This window comes from Amia ocellicauda, chromosome 3, assembly GCF_036373705.1.
Source record: "Amia ocellicauda isolate fAmiCal2 chromosome 3, fAmiCal2.hap1, whole genome shotgun sequence".
Lineage (NCBI taxonomy): Eukaryota > Metazoa > Chordata > Actinopteri > Amiiformes > Amiidae > Amia > Amia ocellicauda.
In genome coordinates, this window is record NC_089852.1 from 28,600,135 (window position 1) to 28,617,323 (window position 17,189).

At 47.8% G+C, this 17,189-nt stretch overlaps 1 protein-coding gene across 1 annotated transcript; it reads right to left on the reverse strand.

The window, feature by feature from the left end:
• Positions 1 to 404: 404 nt before the first annotated feature.
• Positions 405 to 13,824, reverse strand: LOC136745752 (tensin-4). The gene is made up of 14 exons (XM_066698860.1): positions 13,242 to 13,824; positions 11,584 to 11,815; positions 9,217 to 9,725; positions 6,413 to 6,764; positions 5,759 to 6,204; positions 5,494 to 5,580; positions 5,160 to 5,291; positions 4,917 to 5,009; positions 4,216 to 4,293; positions 3,373 to 3,441; positions 2,894 to 3,062; positions 2,489 to 2,557; positions 1,793 to 1,819; positions 405 to 1,669 (listed from the first exon to the last, which is right to left on the reverse strand). Exons 3-14 carry the CDS (start codon positions 9,617 to 9,619, stop codon positions 1,528 to 1,530), a joined length of 2,067 nt encoding a protein of 688 aa, XP_066554957.1. The 5' UTR covers positions 9,620 to 9,725; positions 11,584 to 11,815; positions 13,242 to 13,824; the 3' UTR covers positions 405 to 1,527.
• Between the last annotated feature and the right edge of the window lie 3,365 nt (positions 13,825 to 17,189).

Below are 17,189 nucleotides of genomic sequence, written 5' to 3' on the forward strand. Positions count from 1 at the left end.
GGAAAATGAGGCAGATTTTATATATCAGGTTTGTAATTGAAGTTTGGTAATGTGATAAATCTCTTGCGCGGAGCAAGTCAATTAATATTTGTAATATAACACTGCCCTCCTGTGGGCGCTAGATGATACTGCACCCAATACACTCTTGAAGCGGACTATGCAACTCAGTCACATTGTTTCTTAAATTCACAGAAGGTCTGTTTGAGACCTTCAGTTACATCTGAATAATAGTAATAATAATAAAACAATAACTATGATTTTATGATTCTATTTGTATTTTTTAAATTGAATCTAACATGACTGAACTGAGGTTCTGGCACATGAAACCCATTAGTTATGTGCAATAATGACTTTCTGCGTTAAGAAATAATTGAGCAATATCCTCACGACGGAACAACATACAATTTCTGGATCAAAATTAAGTTTATTAAAATATTACACATCTGGTAAAAATTACAATAACAAAATAATAAAAACAAAATCGACCACAGGAACCTCCACTGCAAGCAGTTTTCTTGTGCATCTTAATACTCTGGAATTCGATATGAGCAGTAATGACGCACCACTCTCCGGAAAGGATCAAAATTATTGCGAAAAGAGAGAGAGTAACGACAATAAATACTCTGTCTCTGTGTGCAGAACTGACAGGGAAATATGAAGACTTGCCATGTGAAACACAGGTCAGTAAAAATCTTATCAAGATGACATGTAGGAAAGCACAGTTTGTGCCTACATGTCATTTAAAAACAAATTAAAAAACAGCATAAAAAGCCCATTATTATAATATGCCATAATTCTCCGGTCCTGAAACACAACATCTGTAATGACGAGGCACATTCCACGAGCCCCAGAGCCCCTTAATCATCTGGGCTGTGCAAAGGGGACACTGCGCCTGGCTCTGCCCCGAGATCAGGACTCACTTGGCAACAAGAGTGAAGAGGAAAGGGAGAATCTGGGGCCCTGGACGATGAGTGTCCCTGCAACAGAGATTTCCACCTGAAAAAGGTCTTCATGTTTTTTTTTCAGCGTGTTTTATTTTGCAGTCTTGTTCAAAGGATTTCAGTTTTAAGGTGCTGTGAGCAGATTCTTTGCCAATTTCTCTGTAAGGTGCATTGTGGGTCTCAGGGAGAGTCCCACGCCTCTGAGCTCTGAATTGGCGGGACAATCCGGGCTGATCTTTGTGTTGCCCATTTGGGTTAACCGTGTGCAGCGGCCTGTCGCGATATCCCCTGGGCGGGTTTAACACACTGCCAAACCATCATGACATTGGCAAGGGTGGCGAGCCGTGGGGTCTCATCCATCACAATATTTTCCAGTTGGGTTTCCTCCAGGCACTGGTATATCCTGCTGTTGTCCAGCTGGCTTTAGTTTGTGGTATCTTATCTGTGGCCATGTTGCCCAGTGTGGCCAGTGGTGTGAGCCACCCTTTTGCTGTGTTTCCCAGTCTGGTTTACAGAGCAGTTTGCTGCAACTCCACATGGTCCAGTCCAGACCAGACCAGTCTAGACCAGTCCAGTGCAGTCCAGTCTACTGCAGCGACTGCAGTCCCAGGATAGCCCTGATGTGCTCGATGGCAACACTGGGGGGCTGCAGGCTGTCATACTCCGCAAACAGGTGGCACACGTTCTCTGTGGTGGCATCACCGCCCTTCGCCACAAAACCGAAAATCCTGCAGAGGAAAAACAACAAAAATGTAATGGTCTGTCTGCCATGTTACCATGATGATGATGATTGTTATTTGCAGCAGTGGCAGATGACTCATTGCATGTTGTATTACGGAGGTAGAGCTTACCTTGCTTTCCTGCCTTCTTTCTGCCACCTGGACAAAGAGACACAAAGAGAAAGAGTTTGAGCACCAGGAGCAGCACAGAGGGCTGGACACACACACGCACATTATAATAAGAATTTACATAGCCAAATGGCTCAGTTTTCAGTCATTCATGTTAATGCTAGTCTTAAGGAATGTCTGACTTGATGACTGTGACATTCTGTTGCCCCTGGATATCTATTGAGTACACCACCCAGGCTTACAATCAGTCAATCAGCTCAAGGGGACTGAGAAAGCCCTGTGTGGTTGAGCAACATCCCGTACCGAGGGGGAACCCTCCCTGCGAGAGGCATCCCTGATCCCGCGGCTGAGGTGAATAAGACAGTGTGATGAGCACACTCTTAACAACGCAGTCCCCCCTGGGCTGGACACAATGATTTATGTGAAGCAGCACACTTTCATGACACACCCACAGCACAGGCTCCCTTTACCAAACATGGCAGCAGAGAGCAGGTGTGGGTGTGGGTGTGCGTGTGTGAGCAACTCTGCCTTTCTACATTTTTTAGTTTTTCGCTCTTTGGGTGTTTCTTGGCATGGGGTTTAGAGATCCAAGTGCAGGGTTCCAGAGAGAGATTAGATTCAGGAACAGAATTAACCCCACCCTAACCTTAATCCCATGCCTTTGTGGGCTTTTCAATCAACCTTGTGGGCTGCACTTACGTTCGGCTCTTGGGATCTTCACCACAGTGGCTCAGCAGGTGGGCCGGGTAGTGCCGGCGGAAGAAAAGCCTGGGTGAGGAGAAAACACAAAAACAGAGGGTCAGATCAGTTGCTTCACCTACACAAGGGCGGTGGCAGGACACTCGGGACACTACGGTGAGTACAGAATCAGGCTTCCCACTTCAGAAAAACGTTCCAGGAATGTATGTAGCTCCTGAAAGGTGAACACACCTCTACACCCCCCTAGCTCTGATTCAGCACCTGAACACTGACCCAGGGCATTGTGGGTAGTGTTGGAGAATCACAATCATGTTGAAAAAATCACAATCCTGTAAGACTGTCCCTCGAATCTAGCTACACACAGTGGCGGGAGGCGGCATGGGGGCAGCCTGGCAGGATGCTTACTTCCTCTGGACGTCGGTGAGCGTCACACCCTTGGGAGACACCTTCAGGTTGACGATGGTGGGCGAGGGCAGCGTCTCCTTCTCGAGGCTCATGGACACAGCCTTTTCAACCGCACACGGCCCCGTCAGGGTCTCCGTGTTGACTGAGTTCAGGTACAGGAAGTTGCAGGCTGTGGGACAGGAGGGAGAGGCAGGTGGGTGAGGAGCAGTGGGACAGTCCAGTCAAAGTGGACTGGATGTGTTTACTGCACCATTTACTTTTAGCTGTGTGTTTCTTTTCTTTTTCAATATATATTTGTTAATGAGCCAGACTGGTTTATGTACACAGTGAGCTCAGCAATCAGTACTCTTACAGTCAACAGCTTAAAACTTGGGAACTGACATCAGTAAAAAATGTAATTAAAATAAAAAGTATTGTGGCCCTCAAGGTACCCCCCCCCACCCACCCCCAGCAGAAGCACTTTGCAGCACAGGACTCACCAGCACCGGGCCTCAGACCGTCTGGCTGTGCTGACGTGTTGACGTTCGGGTCCTCCCGTGGCATGACATCTGTGCGGCAAAGGAGAAACATTTGTCAGAGAGTGTGAGCCGACTGTTGACAGGATAATGAAGACAATTGGCTGGGAAAAGCAGAGCACAGGAGAATGAGAGCTGGAGCGCACCCCCCGCCACATCGCACGAGAGGAAGTGAGACAGGGAGACCAGCAGCGGGCTGGTAACTGCATTATTATTTGACTTATTCATTCTTACTGTTTTATTGGTTTCTTCTTCTTCTACCGAACCAATTAACACCAAATTTAAAACAGAATGAATTGCAACACAAAGGCTGCAAGCAGTGGGCAATGTCATATAATTACTATACAAAAGAAGGAATATCCCATTGCTCTACGATAGGGGTTCTCAGCCCCAGTTCTGTGGGGTCACTATCCAGCTGATTCACGTTCAGACCAAGCTCCCAGTGACTGAAATGAACCCTCAGCTGAGCTCATATTTCATATTTTAAACAGCTGGGGATCTCCCAATAAAATCTTATAATCAAGACCTGGAATTTCCCCAGGTGTCTTGTATAAGCTCAGGAAATAGAAAAAACTAAAAAGTCCAATGAGGCAGATGAGGCAGATGAGGATTTCAGTGAACGGCTCAATGTGGCACCTGGGAGAGAGAAAGCAGCTCGGCTGGATCCCAAACCAACTAGGCCAGCGGGGCACTGAGCACCGGGGCAGAGAAAGACTGACAATTGGCACAGCTGCCCTTGGGAGGGAAGTTTGGGGGCCACGGAGCAGGGTTCATGTTGGGATCACTTGCAGAAGCTGCCATGCTTACCGGGTGAGGGGATGCGCAACTTGCAGGGCAGTGCGAAGGGGGTGATGGCATGCTGGAACACCAGGGCGGACAGGCTGCCTGTATCCGGGACAAGGGAGGAGAAGGTCAGACATCAGGGGAGAGAGAGAGATGGAAGGCAGTGTTTTTCTACACACACTCACACAAACACTCCTTTCTTAATGGGGTAAATGTTGACTCTGGAGGCTGAGTAACAGTTGGGCCAGACAGAAAAAGATAAGAGTTGCACCCAGTGAAGCAAAGGCACAATTCGTCACCGTCCTGTCTGTGAAGGTCGATCTAACGTCACCACATAGGATCCACACCCACCCGCCTCCCCCAGGCAAACCCTCTCCATCGCAGCTGTTCTTGTTTGCACGGGACCAGACGACACAATGACTGACCGCCCTTGTGGAAGAGAGGTTCTACTGCCCTAGGCAACACTGTCGGGCACACAGGGGAGGGCTGGTTACCAGAGCAGAGGGCTGGAGTGGGAGGTTTCTACAGCAGGAGGTTAATAAACACACCCCATGACTCCACTGCCGGTTACACCAAACAGTCCGGCCCAGCACCGCAGCCATACATCCTGCCCATATATAACTGCTCTACACAGCGTGGTATTGGTCCGGGCTGTGTGCTGAGTGACTGACTCATCGATTCGTTAGCTGGCTGATCCACCCAGAAAGTTCTCCAGCGGGACTCACCAAAGAAGGGCTCCTCAGCCGCTCCCTTCAGCCGGACGCCTTTCGCAGAGGATTCGATGAGGTAGTGCCTCACGAGCTCCGTGGCCCCCTCTCCTGCAACAAACACAAACGGGGGCGTCAGCTAGGTGGAAGTGCTGTGCAGTATACAGGCGAGTGCGATGTGTGTGTGAGTTTGTGTGTGTTTGTGTGTACAGAGTATATAGGTGAGTGCACAGGTTTGTGTGTCCAGACCGTGAGGGTTACCTGTTCTGGAGGTAGGCGGGGAGTTGGGTGGTACTTCATGCACCTTCATGGCCAGGCCGAAGGCGCCACGGTACGAGGTGCTGTCCCGGATCACGAAGGCGCCGGGCTCCTGGTCCCTGAGCAGAGCGTCCGCTGTAACAGAAAAAATGTATCAACATCAGCACAGACCCAGAGCCCTGGAGCTCAACTGTGTTCTGGAATGATCCCACACACACACACACAAGCACACGCACACACACACAAACACACGCACACACACACACACAAGCACACACACACACACACAAACACACGCACACACACACAAACACACACAAGCTCGGACCCAGCGTACCTTCTTCCCTGCTGATTTGGGGCCGGAACCAGAACTGTGAAGTGTCCATCACAAACTTCATGGAAGGCTGACCACTGGAGCACTGACCTGCCAGCACACAGAGCACAGAGAGAGTCAGCACAGAGGGAACCTTGCGGAACCGCTGCCTCATGTCATGGGGGCATTATTCACAAAGTGTCACGGGAGGAGAACAGTTATTATATACACAAAAAGTATACACCCTCCAGGGTGGGGGCGCAGGAATCGGGGCATGAGCGATTCTTACCGTTGAGAGAGGAGGTGCTGGAGGCCTTGCAGGTCCTTCTCAGCGTCTGTCTCTGGGCAGCGGCAGCAACGGCTGCCACCCCACAGGATGAGGGCCTTTCCTTGGTCAGCTCGCTTTGGGGATGCGGGGGGGAGCCGTTGACCAGCACCGTGGGGATGTCGGCCATGGAGCCGGCCACCGAGGGGGGGCAGCTGCTGGGCTGTCCGATGGGCCGTGGAGGGGAGAGGTGGTGGTGGTGGTGGGGGCCCTTCCTGTATGACAGTCCGCTGGGGGGCTGCTGGGCAAGTGCCCTGCTGTCGTACCTGTCCAGGCTGTGGTCTGAGAAGAACGGCTTGTGGGGCCCAGGGGACTGGGGGTATGGGCTGCTGGCCTGACTGGACCAGCCTGACGGGCTGAAGAGTCGCCGCTCGCTGCTCTCCGAGTCCTCGCTGAGCAGGGAGTGGGTGCTGCAGAGGGGCAGAGGCACGAGGTCAGACACTTAGAACATAAAAGACAGAAATAAGGAAACATGGAGATGAAAGCGGACATACAGTGGACACAAAGAGGAGACACAGAGGAGACATAGAGGAGACACACAGAGGACACACAGAGTGCTCTCTGGAATTGCATCACAAGACCATGAGAAGCGTCTCCCGAAGAGTGTGGTCCACTCACCTGCCCAGCATGTAGCTCGTGTCAGAGCCAGGGGAGGTCGACAGGAGCGAGGCAGCGCTGGCCCGGTGCCGACCAACTGCTGGGGTCCCCAGGGAGACGGAGAGCGGGGTGTCAGTGTGCTGCAGCATGGGGCCACCGGAGGGGCGGGATCGACTGAGGGGCAGGGGGGGCAGGCCGCTGGTGGCAGTGGGGGAGCTGGAGAACACCAGGCTGCCACTGGGGGAGCAGCTGCTGCCCATGCGGGGATGTGTGGGGATGGGGATGCTCTGGGACACCTGGGACACCTGGGACTGGGAGGGGCAGCCCCTGGGCACCAGCACAGCCCGGGACACGTCCTCTTCAGGGGAGCATGCTAAGAAGAGACAGAGAAAACTGATTAATGAAAAAAACGAATTAATCAATGCAATTATTTAATTACACACACACACACACACACACACACACAGAATCAATCGCATTTACAAGAGGAAGACAGCTGGAATCGTTTGTTAAGGTTTAGAGGAATCTTTTCTCTGGCAGCAGATCACAACACACGACGATGGCTACGCCTCAGAGATCTGCCATAGGAGGCTGAGGTCTCTCTGGTACACCAGGACCATACCCACGCCTCACTTCAACCAGTCTGACTGCGTCTGCGTCCCCCATCTGGGCCTCACGCACTCACCCCTGTGATGTGGATTGACCGCGCAATAGGTGGGTATTCCATACAATGGAAAACTGGTAAGATTGGAAAATAGCACTATTTTGCCTGGGGGGGGGGTCTTATTTATACCAGACTATGACCAGACCAGATTATGCCTGTCAGAGACCCAAACCACAGCTTGGGGAGAGTCGGCGGGGTGGTGTGTGATCGGGTGTGTGATTACACAGGTGAGTCTTGGAGCTGTGTACACAGAGTCCGCCCACCCGCCCGCCTGTGCTGGATTAGTCAATGCTGATTATTCAATTCCTCAGAGCCGTGCTCAGACCTGCACTCTGGGCGTCTCCCCATTGCATTATTATGACACACCCTGGCTTTTAATCACCTTTTGCCATAACTGGCCAAAACATAGCCTTGGGTGGTATAAAAATATGTACTGTACATAGGTATGTATATATATATTTATATATAAATATTTTTGACAATCAGGATTGCTAATGATGCATAAGAACGTCCTGGCTCGGCCTGGTGTGTTGGTGGCTGACCCGGTAGCCCTGAGCAAGCCGTGATTTCCCAGCAAAGCGTGGGTTCCCCATGGGATTTTAGAGCAAGGTGTTGTGTTAGTATGGATAACCCAGGGAGGGGTCATGGGAGTGCACACACTGCACAATGAACACGCTGAACACTGCAGAATAAACTCTGCACTCTAATCACACGGCATCTCTTTGCACACTCAGCAACAGACTTTGTTTTCTCTTCCCCAACCTGCAGCTCCCGGGATGAGCACTTGGAAGGCGGGGTGTAACTGCTGTAGCCACAGGGCTGTTCTTTTGCAGTGTGGAGACTGGGGTCAGGGGGGCCCAGTTAAGCCATGTGTCAACATGCACTCCTCCCACCCAATGGTCTGGCACAGCACCACACAGACTGGGCGCAGCTCTGTCTCCCTCCCTGTCTCCCAGGTAGGACCTCTCATACCTCTGGTCCTGGCAGCTGGCATGCGCTGCAGAACAAAGAGGGCAGGACATGCCGCACAGCTCCCTGCCCTCCACAGCAATGCCTGCACAGGAAACTCAGGGATCAAGAGAAACAGAACGCGCAAAACCAGCAGTGCAGTGAAAGACAAACATCGTGATGATCCGCAAACGGGTAACCAGCGCCGCACTGTAAATTATGTCTGTGCATCCGTCACTACAGTGGTGGTGGGGATGAAACTGCAGGGCCACGCCATGGAATAAACTAATCAATGTTCCCTTCCTGATGCTTCTTTGTGGAGTTTTGTATTGAGGGCACATTGTGTTTCCTCAGCTGCTAGGAAACATACAGTCAACATCCACAGGGCGAGCCTCTGATCTGCTCCTGAGAGATTGAGAGAGAAAGAGAGAGAGAACGACACCCCCCTCATCAGGAACCCAGCTGGAGCGTGGCACACAGCAGCCAGTACAGAGCCATCCTCAGGGCAGTTGTCAGGGTGTTCCTGAAAGCTGCCAAATGATTGCCAAGCGATTATCTAATATTGTATTTGGCGTGTCTGGATTACTCGGCAGCTTTCACCTCTCCCAGGTGCTGCCTTCCAGGTGCACATTCAGAGCAGGTTGAAACAGCACTGCTTTTCCACTGCAATTGAGGCCTTCAGCTGTTGCTGCTTTGTGTTGTGTTGCTTCGCTCACACCGGCACCGCCAGGGGCTCAGTGTGTTCCAATGTTCTCCTCTTCGCTCTTATACGGTCTAAGATGTTTCAATGAGTTTAAGAATGGATTTTATTTAAACCGCTTCGGCTTAAAACCCAAATTGATGTGGGTCATCCTACTGTTGTGCAAAGACAGCGCAGACATTTGAGCTGTGCATTGCAATTTTGTTTCGCGGTTTTGCACACAGAAAGGGGACTCTGTGCATGGACAGCTCTGCAGCATGAAGCAGATTCGGTCTGGCTGTTGATTTCTCAGGTGTGCTTTGATGTCTGCATCACACACACATACACATACATAGTTATCTGAAACCTGCAGAGCACAGTGTGTGCAGAAAGCACGCATACTAGCAGAAACCTCACCTGTGCAAAACTGTGCAAACTCTCCTACCCAAGGTCTGAAAATACTCAGACAAACCACAAAAATTGAACAACAAAAAAATGAAACTTTATTTGCAGAAACATCTTGTCTTCCCTTACCTGGGCTGTGGCCATACTGCCAGGGCAGGGGGGTGTGGGGGCTCTGCGTTTTTCCATGCAGGGGCAGTGGCTCGAAGGAGGGGTCGAGCTCCAGGATCAGCTGGTTCAGGTTGTTGAGGGAAATGTCCAGGGTGGGGGAGTCTGGGCTGCACTCAGTGGCGTCCGAACCCCCCGGGGAGCCCTCGGAACATGGGGACACGATCCTGGCTGGGTGTCGGGCCCATGACTCTGAGGGGTACTGGCAGGATGTCTTCGACAGGGAGTGGCAGCCCTGGAACGGCCCTGGGGACAGTGCCCGGCCCAGAGGCAGCACCTCCTCCTTGGACGACATGCATATGGTCTGTCCCACCCTCAGCACGTGTCTGGGGATGACCTGAGACATCTCTTCTGCGGTGGATCTCATGCGCTCTTCAGGGTGGGGAGGAGGAGTCCACAGGGCTCTCTATCTCTCTGTCAGTCTGGAGAAAAGGGCTTTGTCTTGTCCGATTTGAAAAACAGCCTCCGTGAAACTGAAACAAAATAAAAAATAACAAGTTAAACAAGACCTATGTCTGCAGTTACTGGACTTTGTGGTGCTGTCAGTTGTGATTTTTAGATTCCACTAATAAAAGACAATTGTGAACAATTATAGATTTGCCCTTAATTTTGCAATTATTGTTTACAGGGTTGTTGTTTTTATCATGTGTCAAACGTAACAGGCAGTGAGGTCAGAGGTCAGGAGAGAACTTGCCACAGAGGTTAGTGAAAACACACTCTTTTGAGCTGCATTTGGGATCCCCATGGCAAGTTCCTGTCTGTGTTGTTTTCAGGCAGAGATACTGATACTCAGCAGAGGCACAGTGCTATTGCCTCCTCCTCCCAAGGCAAGCTGGCACTGCTCCCCTGCAATCTCGCCCAGTAATAACAGTGACGTTACCACCCTCAGTGCCACACCACAGCAGCCAAGACATGCAGACCTGTTCCCTACAGCCCTAGATACTGGGGAAAATAAAGACAGCCTTGTATATTATCAAGGCTGCGATGTTGTTTGTCTCATTGTGTTGTCAGCGTTGACGCAGCTCCGCTGATATTCCTGTTTACTGTGGTTAAGAGAACAAAGCTGGGTTCCCTGACTCTCTCCCTCAGCAGCACCTAGTTCAACAAGTCCGTGTGTTTGTGTCACACCTGTGCACACAACCGTCCTCAAGCACACAGTCATTTTATTCTTCTCCCAGATAAAGAAAGAAAAAGTCATGAGCCTAATTTGTTTTTAAACAAGGCCGAGACGGATACACTTCCTGTATGCCAAGAGAGAGGATTATAAACCAAACACAGAGACAGATGGACAGACAGACAGATAGAGAGATAGAGAGAAAGAGAGATAGATAGACAGATACAGATATAAGATAGATAGAGATGGATACAAAGCAGATTTAAAAGCGCACTGGCACAAGTATCTGGGCCTCTAGAGAGGCATGTCTTCCTTGAGTCATAAATCTCAAGGCCGTTGCCATGTAAACAGAGGGTTTGTTTTGAAGAGACAGGAAAAGACTTACCCCTCCCTCCCTCCCCCACACATTTCTGATAACCTTTGCCCCCCTGCAGCCGACACACAGAGCCCCACCCCCAGTGAAGCAGGCTGTCACTCTGCTTGGGTGTGTGAACCCCGGGCCCCAGCCCCTCCATGTGAAGTCTGGGCGCTTGCCATCGAGCCACATTGTCCTCCAGGTCAAACACTGTGTACTTCTTGCACAATTATTACAGTTGTTTCTTTCGCTTACTGTTTTAAAAACTGTTTTGATGCAGCAGTCTTCATTGGAGGAGGACAACAGGCCTCAGCCACAGGCAGAAAACACCTCCCTGGTTTTCACCCCCAAACTGTGAGCAAACCACAGGCCCTCAGAATGGGACATGCAGTCTTGCCCAACAACAGCCAACGCATCTACCATCCCTGCTGCAGGACGAGCTGTCGGAGTACATCTCCCCATCCTGGCACAGCACACCCATGACCCACAGGGGAGCAGTTTGACCTGCCTCTCTCATCAGCAGCGACTGGTCCAGCTGCGAAACACACAGCTGAAGCAGATCTCTGCAAAACATCAGCTGATTCTATTCTAATAACCAGTCAGACAGTAATAATCAATACTACCTCTATGACTAACAGTAATATCATAATACTACTAATAATATTAATAATAACAATAATATTACTGCTAATAATATTAATAACAATAAATTAATATAACGACTACCTTATTTCTCCTTATGACTACATTTCGCACCCAGTGGACACATTCAGCCCAAACTGCAGCCTTGCCTCAAATGCGACCAAGCCAGCGTCCAGCCACACAGTGCAGGAAGAATAATATTAACATCGCAGCATCTTACCTATCAGACAGCGGTTCCTTCTCCGTGCTTCTGTCAGCAGGGAGTGGACTGTGGGCTGTGAGTGAGGAGGGAGCGTTACTTCCCTCTGTGAGATTCAAGTTTGAGTGCTGCTGTCGACCACATGGGTGCTTTAAATAACAAACAGCCGGCCACTCCCTCTGCGAGCAAATCCGGGACTGAGCTGAGGTGGGGTGGATGACATCACACAGCATGGGCACATGGCAGGGAGGGACTGTTGGGGTGAGAAGAAAGCACAGGAGTAATTCTATATCAGTCTGAGTTAATCTATTTGACAGTTGATATTGCTTCTCCTCAGAGCCCCTCATTCACAAAACCTCAGCAGTGGAAACAAGTCCCTGGAACCTTTTAATGTGAATATAAGAGACAGACCTGACACAGAGGAATAATCAACTAAAGATTTAACACCACAATATATTAATCTACATTTTAAATACTCAAAGACACACATACTCAGAATAGGAGTGTTACATAAGCAAAAGAACAGAGTTGGATCCAGTGTTTATATATATTATGATTATGTTTTATAAGGCCTTTATTTTAGTATGATTTGTTGGTTTGGGAATGTAGGAGTGAGACATAAAAATGCACTGTATTGAATTGCTGCAAGGTTATAGTAGTCAATCTGGTAGATTTGCCTGAAATGTTCAATAGGCAGGCTCTGGGGAAAGCTCAGGTCATTCTTTCGGATGGTGAATATCCCCTACATCTAGAGTTTACTACCCTGCCCTCTGACATCCGATTCAGACTGCCTAAGATCAAGACCAATAGGTATAAATATTCATACATTCCTTCAGCCATTAACTTGTCAAATGGACGGCATTACGGATAGTACCAGAGTTTTGCTTTGTTTGTTTTTTGGTCTTTTCTGTTGTGAAATTGTATTGTATGCTATATGTTGTTGTTTTTCATATTATGTTTTTTGTATCATGCTGCAAATCATTTGTCCTTTGGGATTTAAATGAACAAATACTGAATACTGAATATACATATTCAGTATTCATACATACACACACACACACACACACACACACACACATACCAAGAACATGAAATGTCTTGTAAATACAAAAACAGACACATCATTGGAAAAAATACCCTGAGATCATATTGCAACATAACGGTCCGTGGCCAGGGCTGTTACAAACCGGCAAGCGGTGGCCCCACTGAATCACTGTGCGCAAACTCGATTCTGCAATTAGTGAGTGATGCTGCTGTAGTGTTTTTGTGTCTTTGTTGCCAAGCAACTCACAGACATTACCATGACAGATCAGAGTATAATAACGTGTCTCTGTGGCGCATAAACACTGGAAACCACCACTGAATGGACCCAAACTGCTTTAAAAAGATGGTTACATAACAAAAACACAACAAACAGCAAAGAACTGACTAACCAACTGTAACCGGCATACTTTGATATTTCATTTACAAGAACCTGTACAGTAAAGATCTAAATCTATTCAGTGTAGGATTTTTCTGTAAACAATAAGCAGAAATAATTTCAAGTACGACTAGAATAGAATTCTTTGGGAATATAAAATGCACCTGAGATGGGGGGGTTGGGGTATTCCCCAGACATGTCCTGTGCTGTGACATAAAATGAGTTGTAATTACTGCACATCGCCTTATAACGCACCTACCCGAGGTGTTGGTGACATCAAGCTGGTCCAGTCAGTGGATGTCTAACGTACATTTCACTCTCGCTTCCACCCAGGGGCTGATCGGCTACGAGGGCTGAAGCTCTGTTCACCCGTACTGCATGGCTGGACACAGACCTCTACCTCTGCGGGGCACGCTGCTCTGTGAGACTCCAGAGGTTCAGAATGTGCTCAGGGGCCTTGCAGGAGAAGACAAGGAGGAAGAAGAAGAAGAAGAAAAGCAAGTGAGCTGACATAGCGGAGGAGAACAGGAGCCCTTTGCTGTAAAATCACCTCATGTTTTATTGTGTCAGTCAGACTTGGGACCTGCAGGAAGTGGCTGTTCCTTGGAAATCCTGGCTGTCATTAATGGAGCTACGCCCTTTTCAGATGGTTGGCCTGTCATAAGATGAACAAAGTGCACAGACTGCGATGCGGCTCTTGTTTCTCACATTTTAATTTTGAGCCGGGGTACCACCTGTGGGTCTCTCTGTGAGGAGCCTGGTGATGGTGACAACATGCATCACACCAGGCATGGTGGCACTTGTGGCCCCCCAGAGCAAGGATCCGAACCCCTGGGATAAACCAGGGAGAAGGGGACAGCAGAGCACTGTTCACAGCTGGCATGTTTCCATCCTGATCTCTGCAGTGTGTCATTTTGATCAGTCTGTCTCTTTGTGTGTGCAGATCTGGAAACGGCTCATCAGGTTTCAGAGGCAGCAAGGGGGAGCACAGGGGCACATCACAAGACACCAAGGGAGATCAAGTTTGTGATTCTATAAAGAATAAGGAAAGTAGCAGGCTGTGGTATTTGCCTGGGTGTGTCGCTAGGCATTCGTAACAACAGGTCATAGGAAGGCTTGGCTTCCCTGGGGGCGACGTACTGGAAATCCAGTCTCTCAAAAGTGGAGAAGAGGAAATAAAACCATGGAAGAGAGACCCCCTGGCCCCACACTCTTGTCAAGCACCTGGACGATCGCTGCCTGTCAAGCACGTGTGGGAGGGGTGCAGTCACTGGTCTGGGGTAACATGATGTGCACACAGATGCCTTCTCAATACCCAGATGCTCCTAATTCAGACTGATATCATTACAGCGCGAGAGAAACAGGGAAAAACTACACAAACTAAAAAACTAAAAACTGATTCTTGGCTTCTGTGGAGGGCAGCAATTTGGTGTCAGAGGAGAGGAGAGGTCCTTGGACAGGAATGCTCTTTTTTATTTTCATAACAGACATGTTACTTCTGTATGAAACACGTTTGCTGCTGTTCACGTTGTCCTTTCTACTGAAGCCAAGCGTTGCTCCAATGGGAGACAGGGAGCTTGGAAGAGGGAGAGAATGTGTGCATTTACACGTGGGCATTCGGACGTGTGAGTGAGAGCGTGTGTGTCTGTCTGTCTGTCTGTAAACTGCAGACATAGGTGTGGAATGAAAGGATTTCTAAAGTTACTCCAAAAAAAAAAAACTGAAAAGGTAACACAAGGAATGTGTTTCCTGGCAGGGCTGGGGTGTAGCCTTCTCATGAGTCACCAATCAGCTGGCAGAGTGAGCAAGCCTTAAGACATTTTTATTTTTCAAAAAGGATACTATTTCACTAGTGATTAACTGTAACAGGAAAGGGACTGGTTTGCGTATGAGCTATTCTCCAGTGAAAAAGAATCTTCCCAAATTACTGAGTGTTATCACCCAGTGTCTTCGGCAGATCTTTCAAACTCAAAGTAGCCCAAGAAAGTAAGAGAAGAAGCCCTGCATTTAGAAAGAAAATCAATCAAATTGATGCAGTACACTGCTTGTAAAACTGATTTAACCATCTAGCCCCACACTCAACTGCTCTGTTCACGCTGGAACAGGAGACTACAGTACGTGGGGACTTGATTCAAGTCTTCAAAATCATGAAAGGCATCGACCACATCAAACCAGAGGAGCTTTTCCAGATCAGCAGGGACACACGCACCCGGGGACACAAATGGAAATTGGACTTCAAGGCATTCAAGATGGAAAACAGGAGACATTTCTTCACACAGAGAGTCGTCACAATCTAGAACAAACACCCCAGCGATGTGGTTGAAGCTGAAAATTTGGGAACATTTAAAAATAGACTGGATAGGATCCTTGGATCACTTAGATATTAATGGACACCAAATGAGCATGAGGGGGCGAATGGCCTCCTGTCGTTTGTAAACTTTCTTATGTTCTTATGTTGTCATACACTGGTCAATCCTCCGCTTTCATAAACTCAGAAAATTAAACTCCTGCAGCAGGTAATTCCGTGTCTTCAGAGAACTAACTGCTCTAAAGTGTTACAAGGTGATATGGGGTAGCATTATATGTGAAAAATGACATTGAGGCAGAAGAACTTGTATTAGATCCCAGTAATGGAACAGAATCTTTGTGGGTGAAACTTTTGAACAAGAGATCTGGAGGATTAGCGGTAGGAGTGTGTTATAGACCACCCAACTCAGATATTCAGAAAGATGCTGCATTGTACAGTGTAATCAGGACTGCATGTAGCAAGGATGTGGCTATTATAATGGGGGATTTCAATTTCCCAAACATAGACTGGGAAAGCCCGGTTGGGACTACAGAAGCAGAAATAGAAATGGTTGAGATGGTAAATGACTGCTTTCTAACTCAATTTGTCAGGGAACCAACCAGAGGGAGCGCATGCATTGACTTGATCTTTTCAAATGACGAAAATAGAGTCAGGGGGACAGTAGTTAGAGAACCAATGGCAAATTGTGATCACAATATGGTTAGCTTTGAGGCATTCTTTCAAAAAACAAGGTCCAAGTCTAAAACAATGGTCTACAATTTTAGAAAAGCATACCTTGAAGGTATGAGGCGGCACTTAGAAGAGGAAGACTGGAGCACACTGGATACACAGTTAGTTGAAAATGGATGGGTATATTTTATGAATATACTACTTGAGGCTCAGGAGCAATTTGTACCAAAACTTAGCAAATTGAGGAACAAAAAACACTGGCCAAAATGGTTTAATAGAGGTATGCAAAAAAATATAAAGTGGAAGAAAATGTTGTATAGCGCATACAAAACGGATGGTGACGAAACAAAATACATAGAATATGTTGAGCTGCAAAGAGATCTTAAGAAAGGGATCAGGAAAGCAAAGAGGGAAATAGAAAGAAACATAGCTCTTGGAGCTAAAACCAATGCAAATAGATTTTTTCAATATTACAACAGCAAGAGGTCAATAAAGGAGGAAGTGAAACAGATAAAGGGCAAAAATTGAGGTATCTTGGAAAACTAACAAGATGTGGCAAATGTTCTAAATGAGTATTTCACAGAGGTTTTTACAAAAGAAAAAACAAATGACATGTCACAGGTTGACAATCAGTCCAGTCAAACCCTAAGAGAGATCAGGATAAATGAGGAGGAGGTACTAAAGGGACTAGCAGAATTAAAATCAAACAAATCACCTGGGCCAGATGGGATATTTCCAACAGTACTTAAAGAAATGAGGGAAATTATTTTTAGGCCACTAACTCGATTATTCCAAATGACACTTCGAACAGAGGATGTGCCAACTGACTGGAAGACAGCAAATGTCATCCAATCCACAAGAAAGAGGACAAAACTGAGCCAGGAAATTACAGACCGATCAGTCTCACCTGCATCACCTGTAAAATGTTGGAAAAAATGATTAGACAGAAAATAGAGGAGCATCTCAATGAAAACCATATTCTTGGAGATAGTCAACATGGGTTTAGACGAGGCAGATCATGTCTTACTAATTTATTTAAAAAAATTGAACATGCAACTGCAGCTGTAGATCATGTGAAAGCATATGATATGATATACTTAGATTTCCAGAAAGCTTTTGATACGGTTCCACACCAAAGACTGATCCTCAAATTGGAAGCTGTAGGCATTCAGGGTAATGTAAGTAGATGGATTATGAACTGGTTGATGTATAGGAAACAGAGGGTGTCAA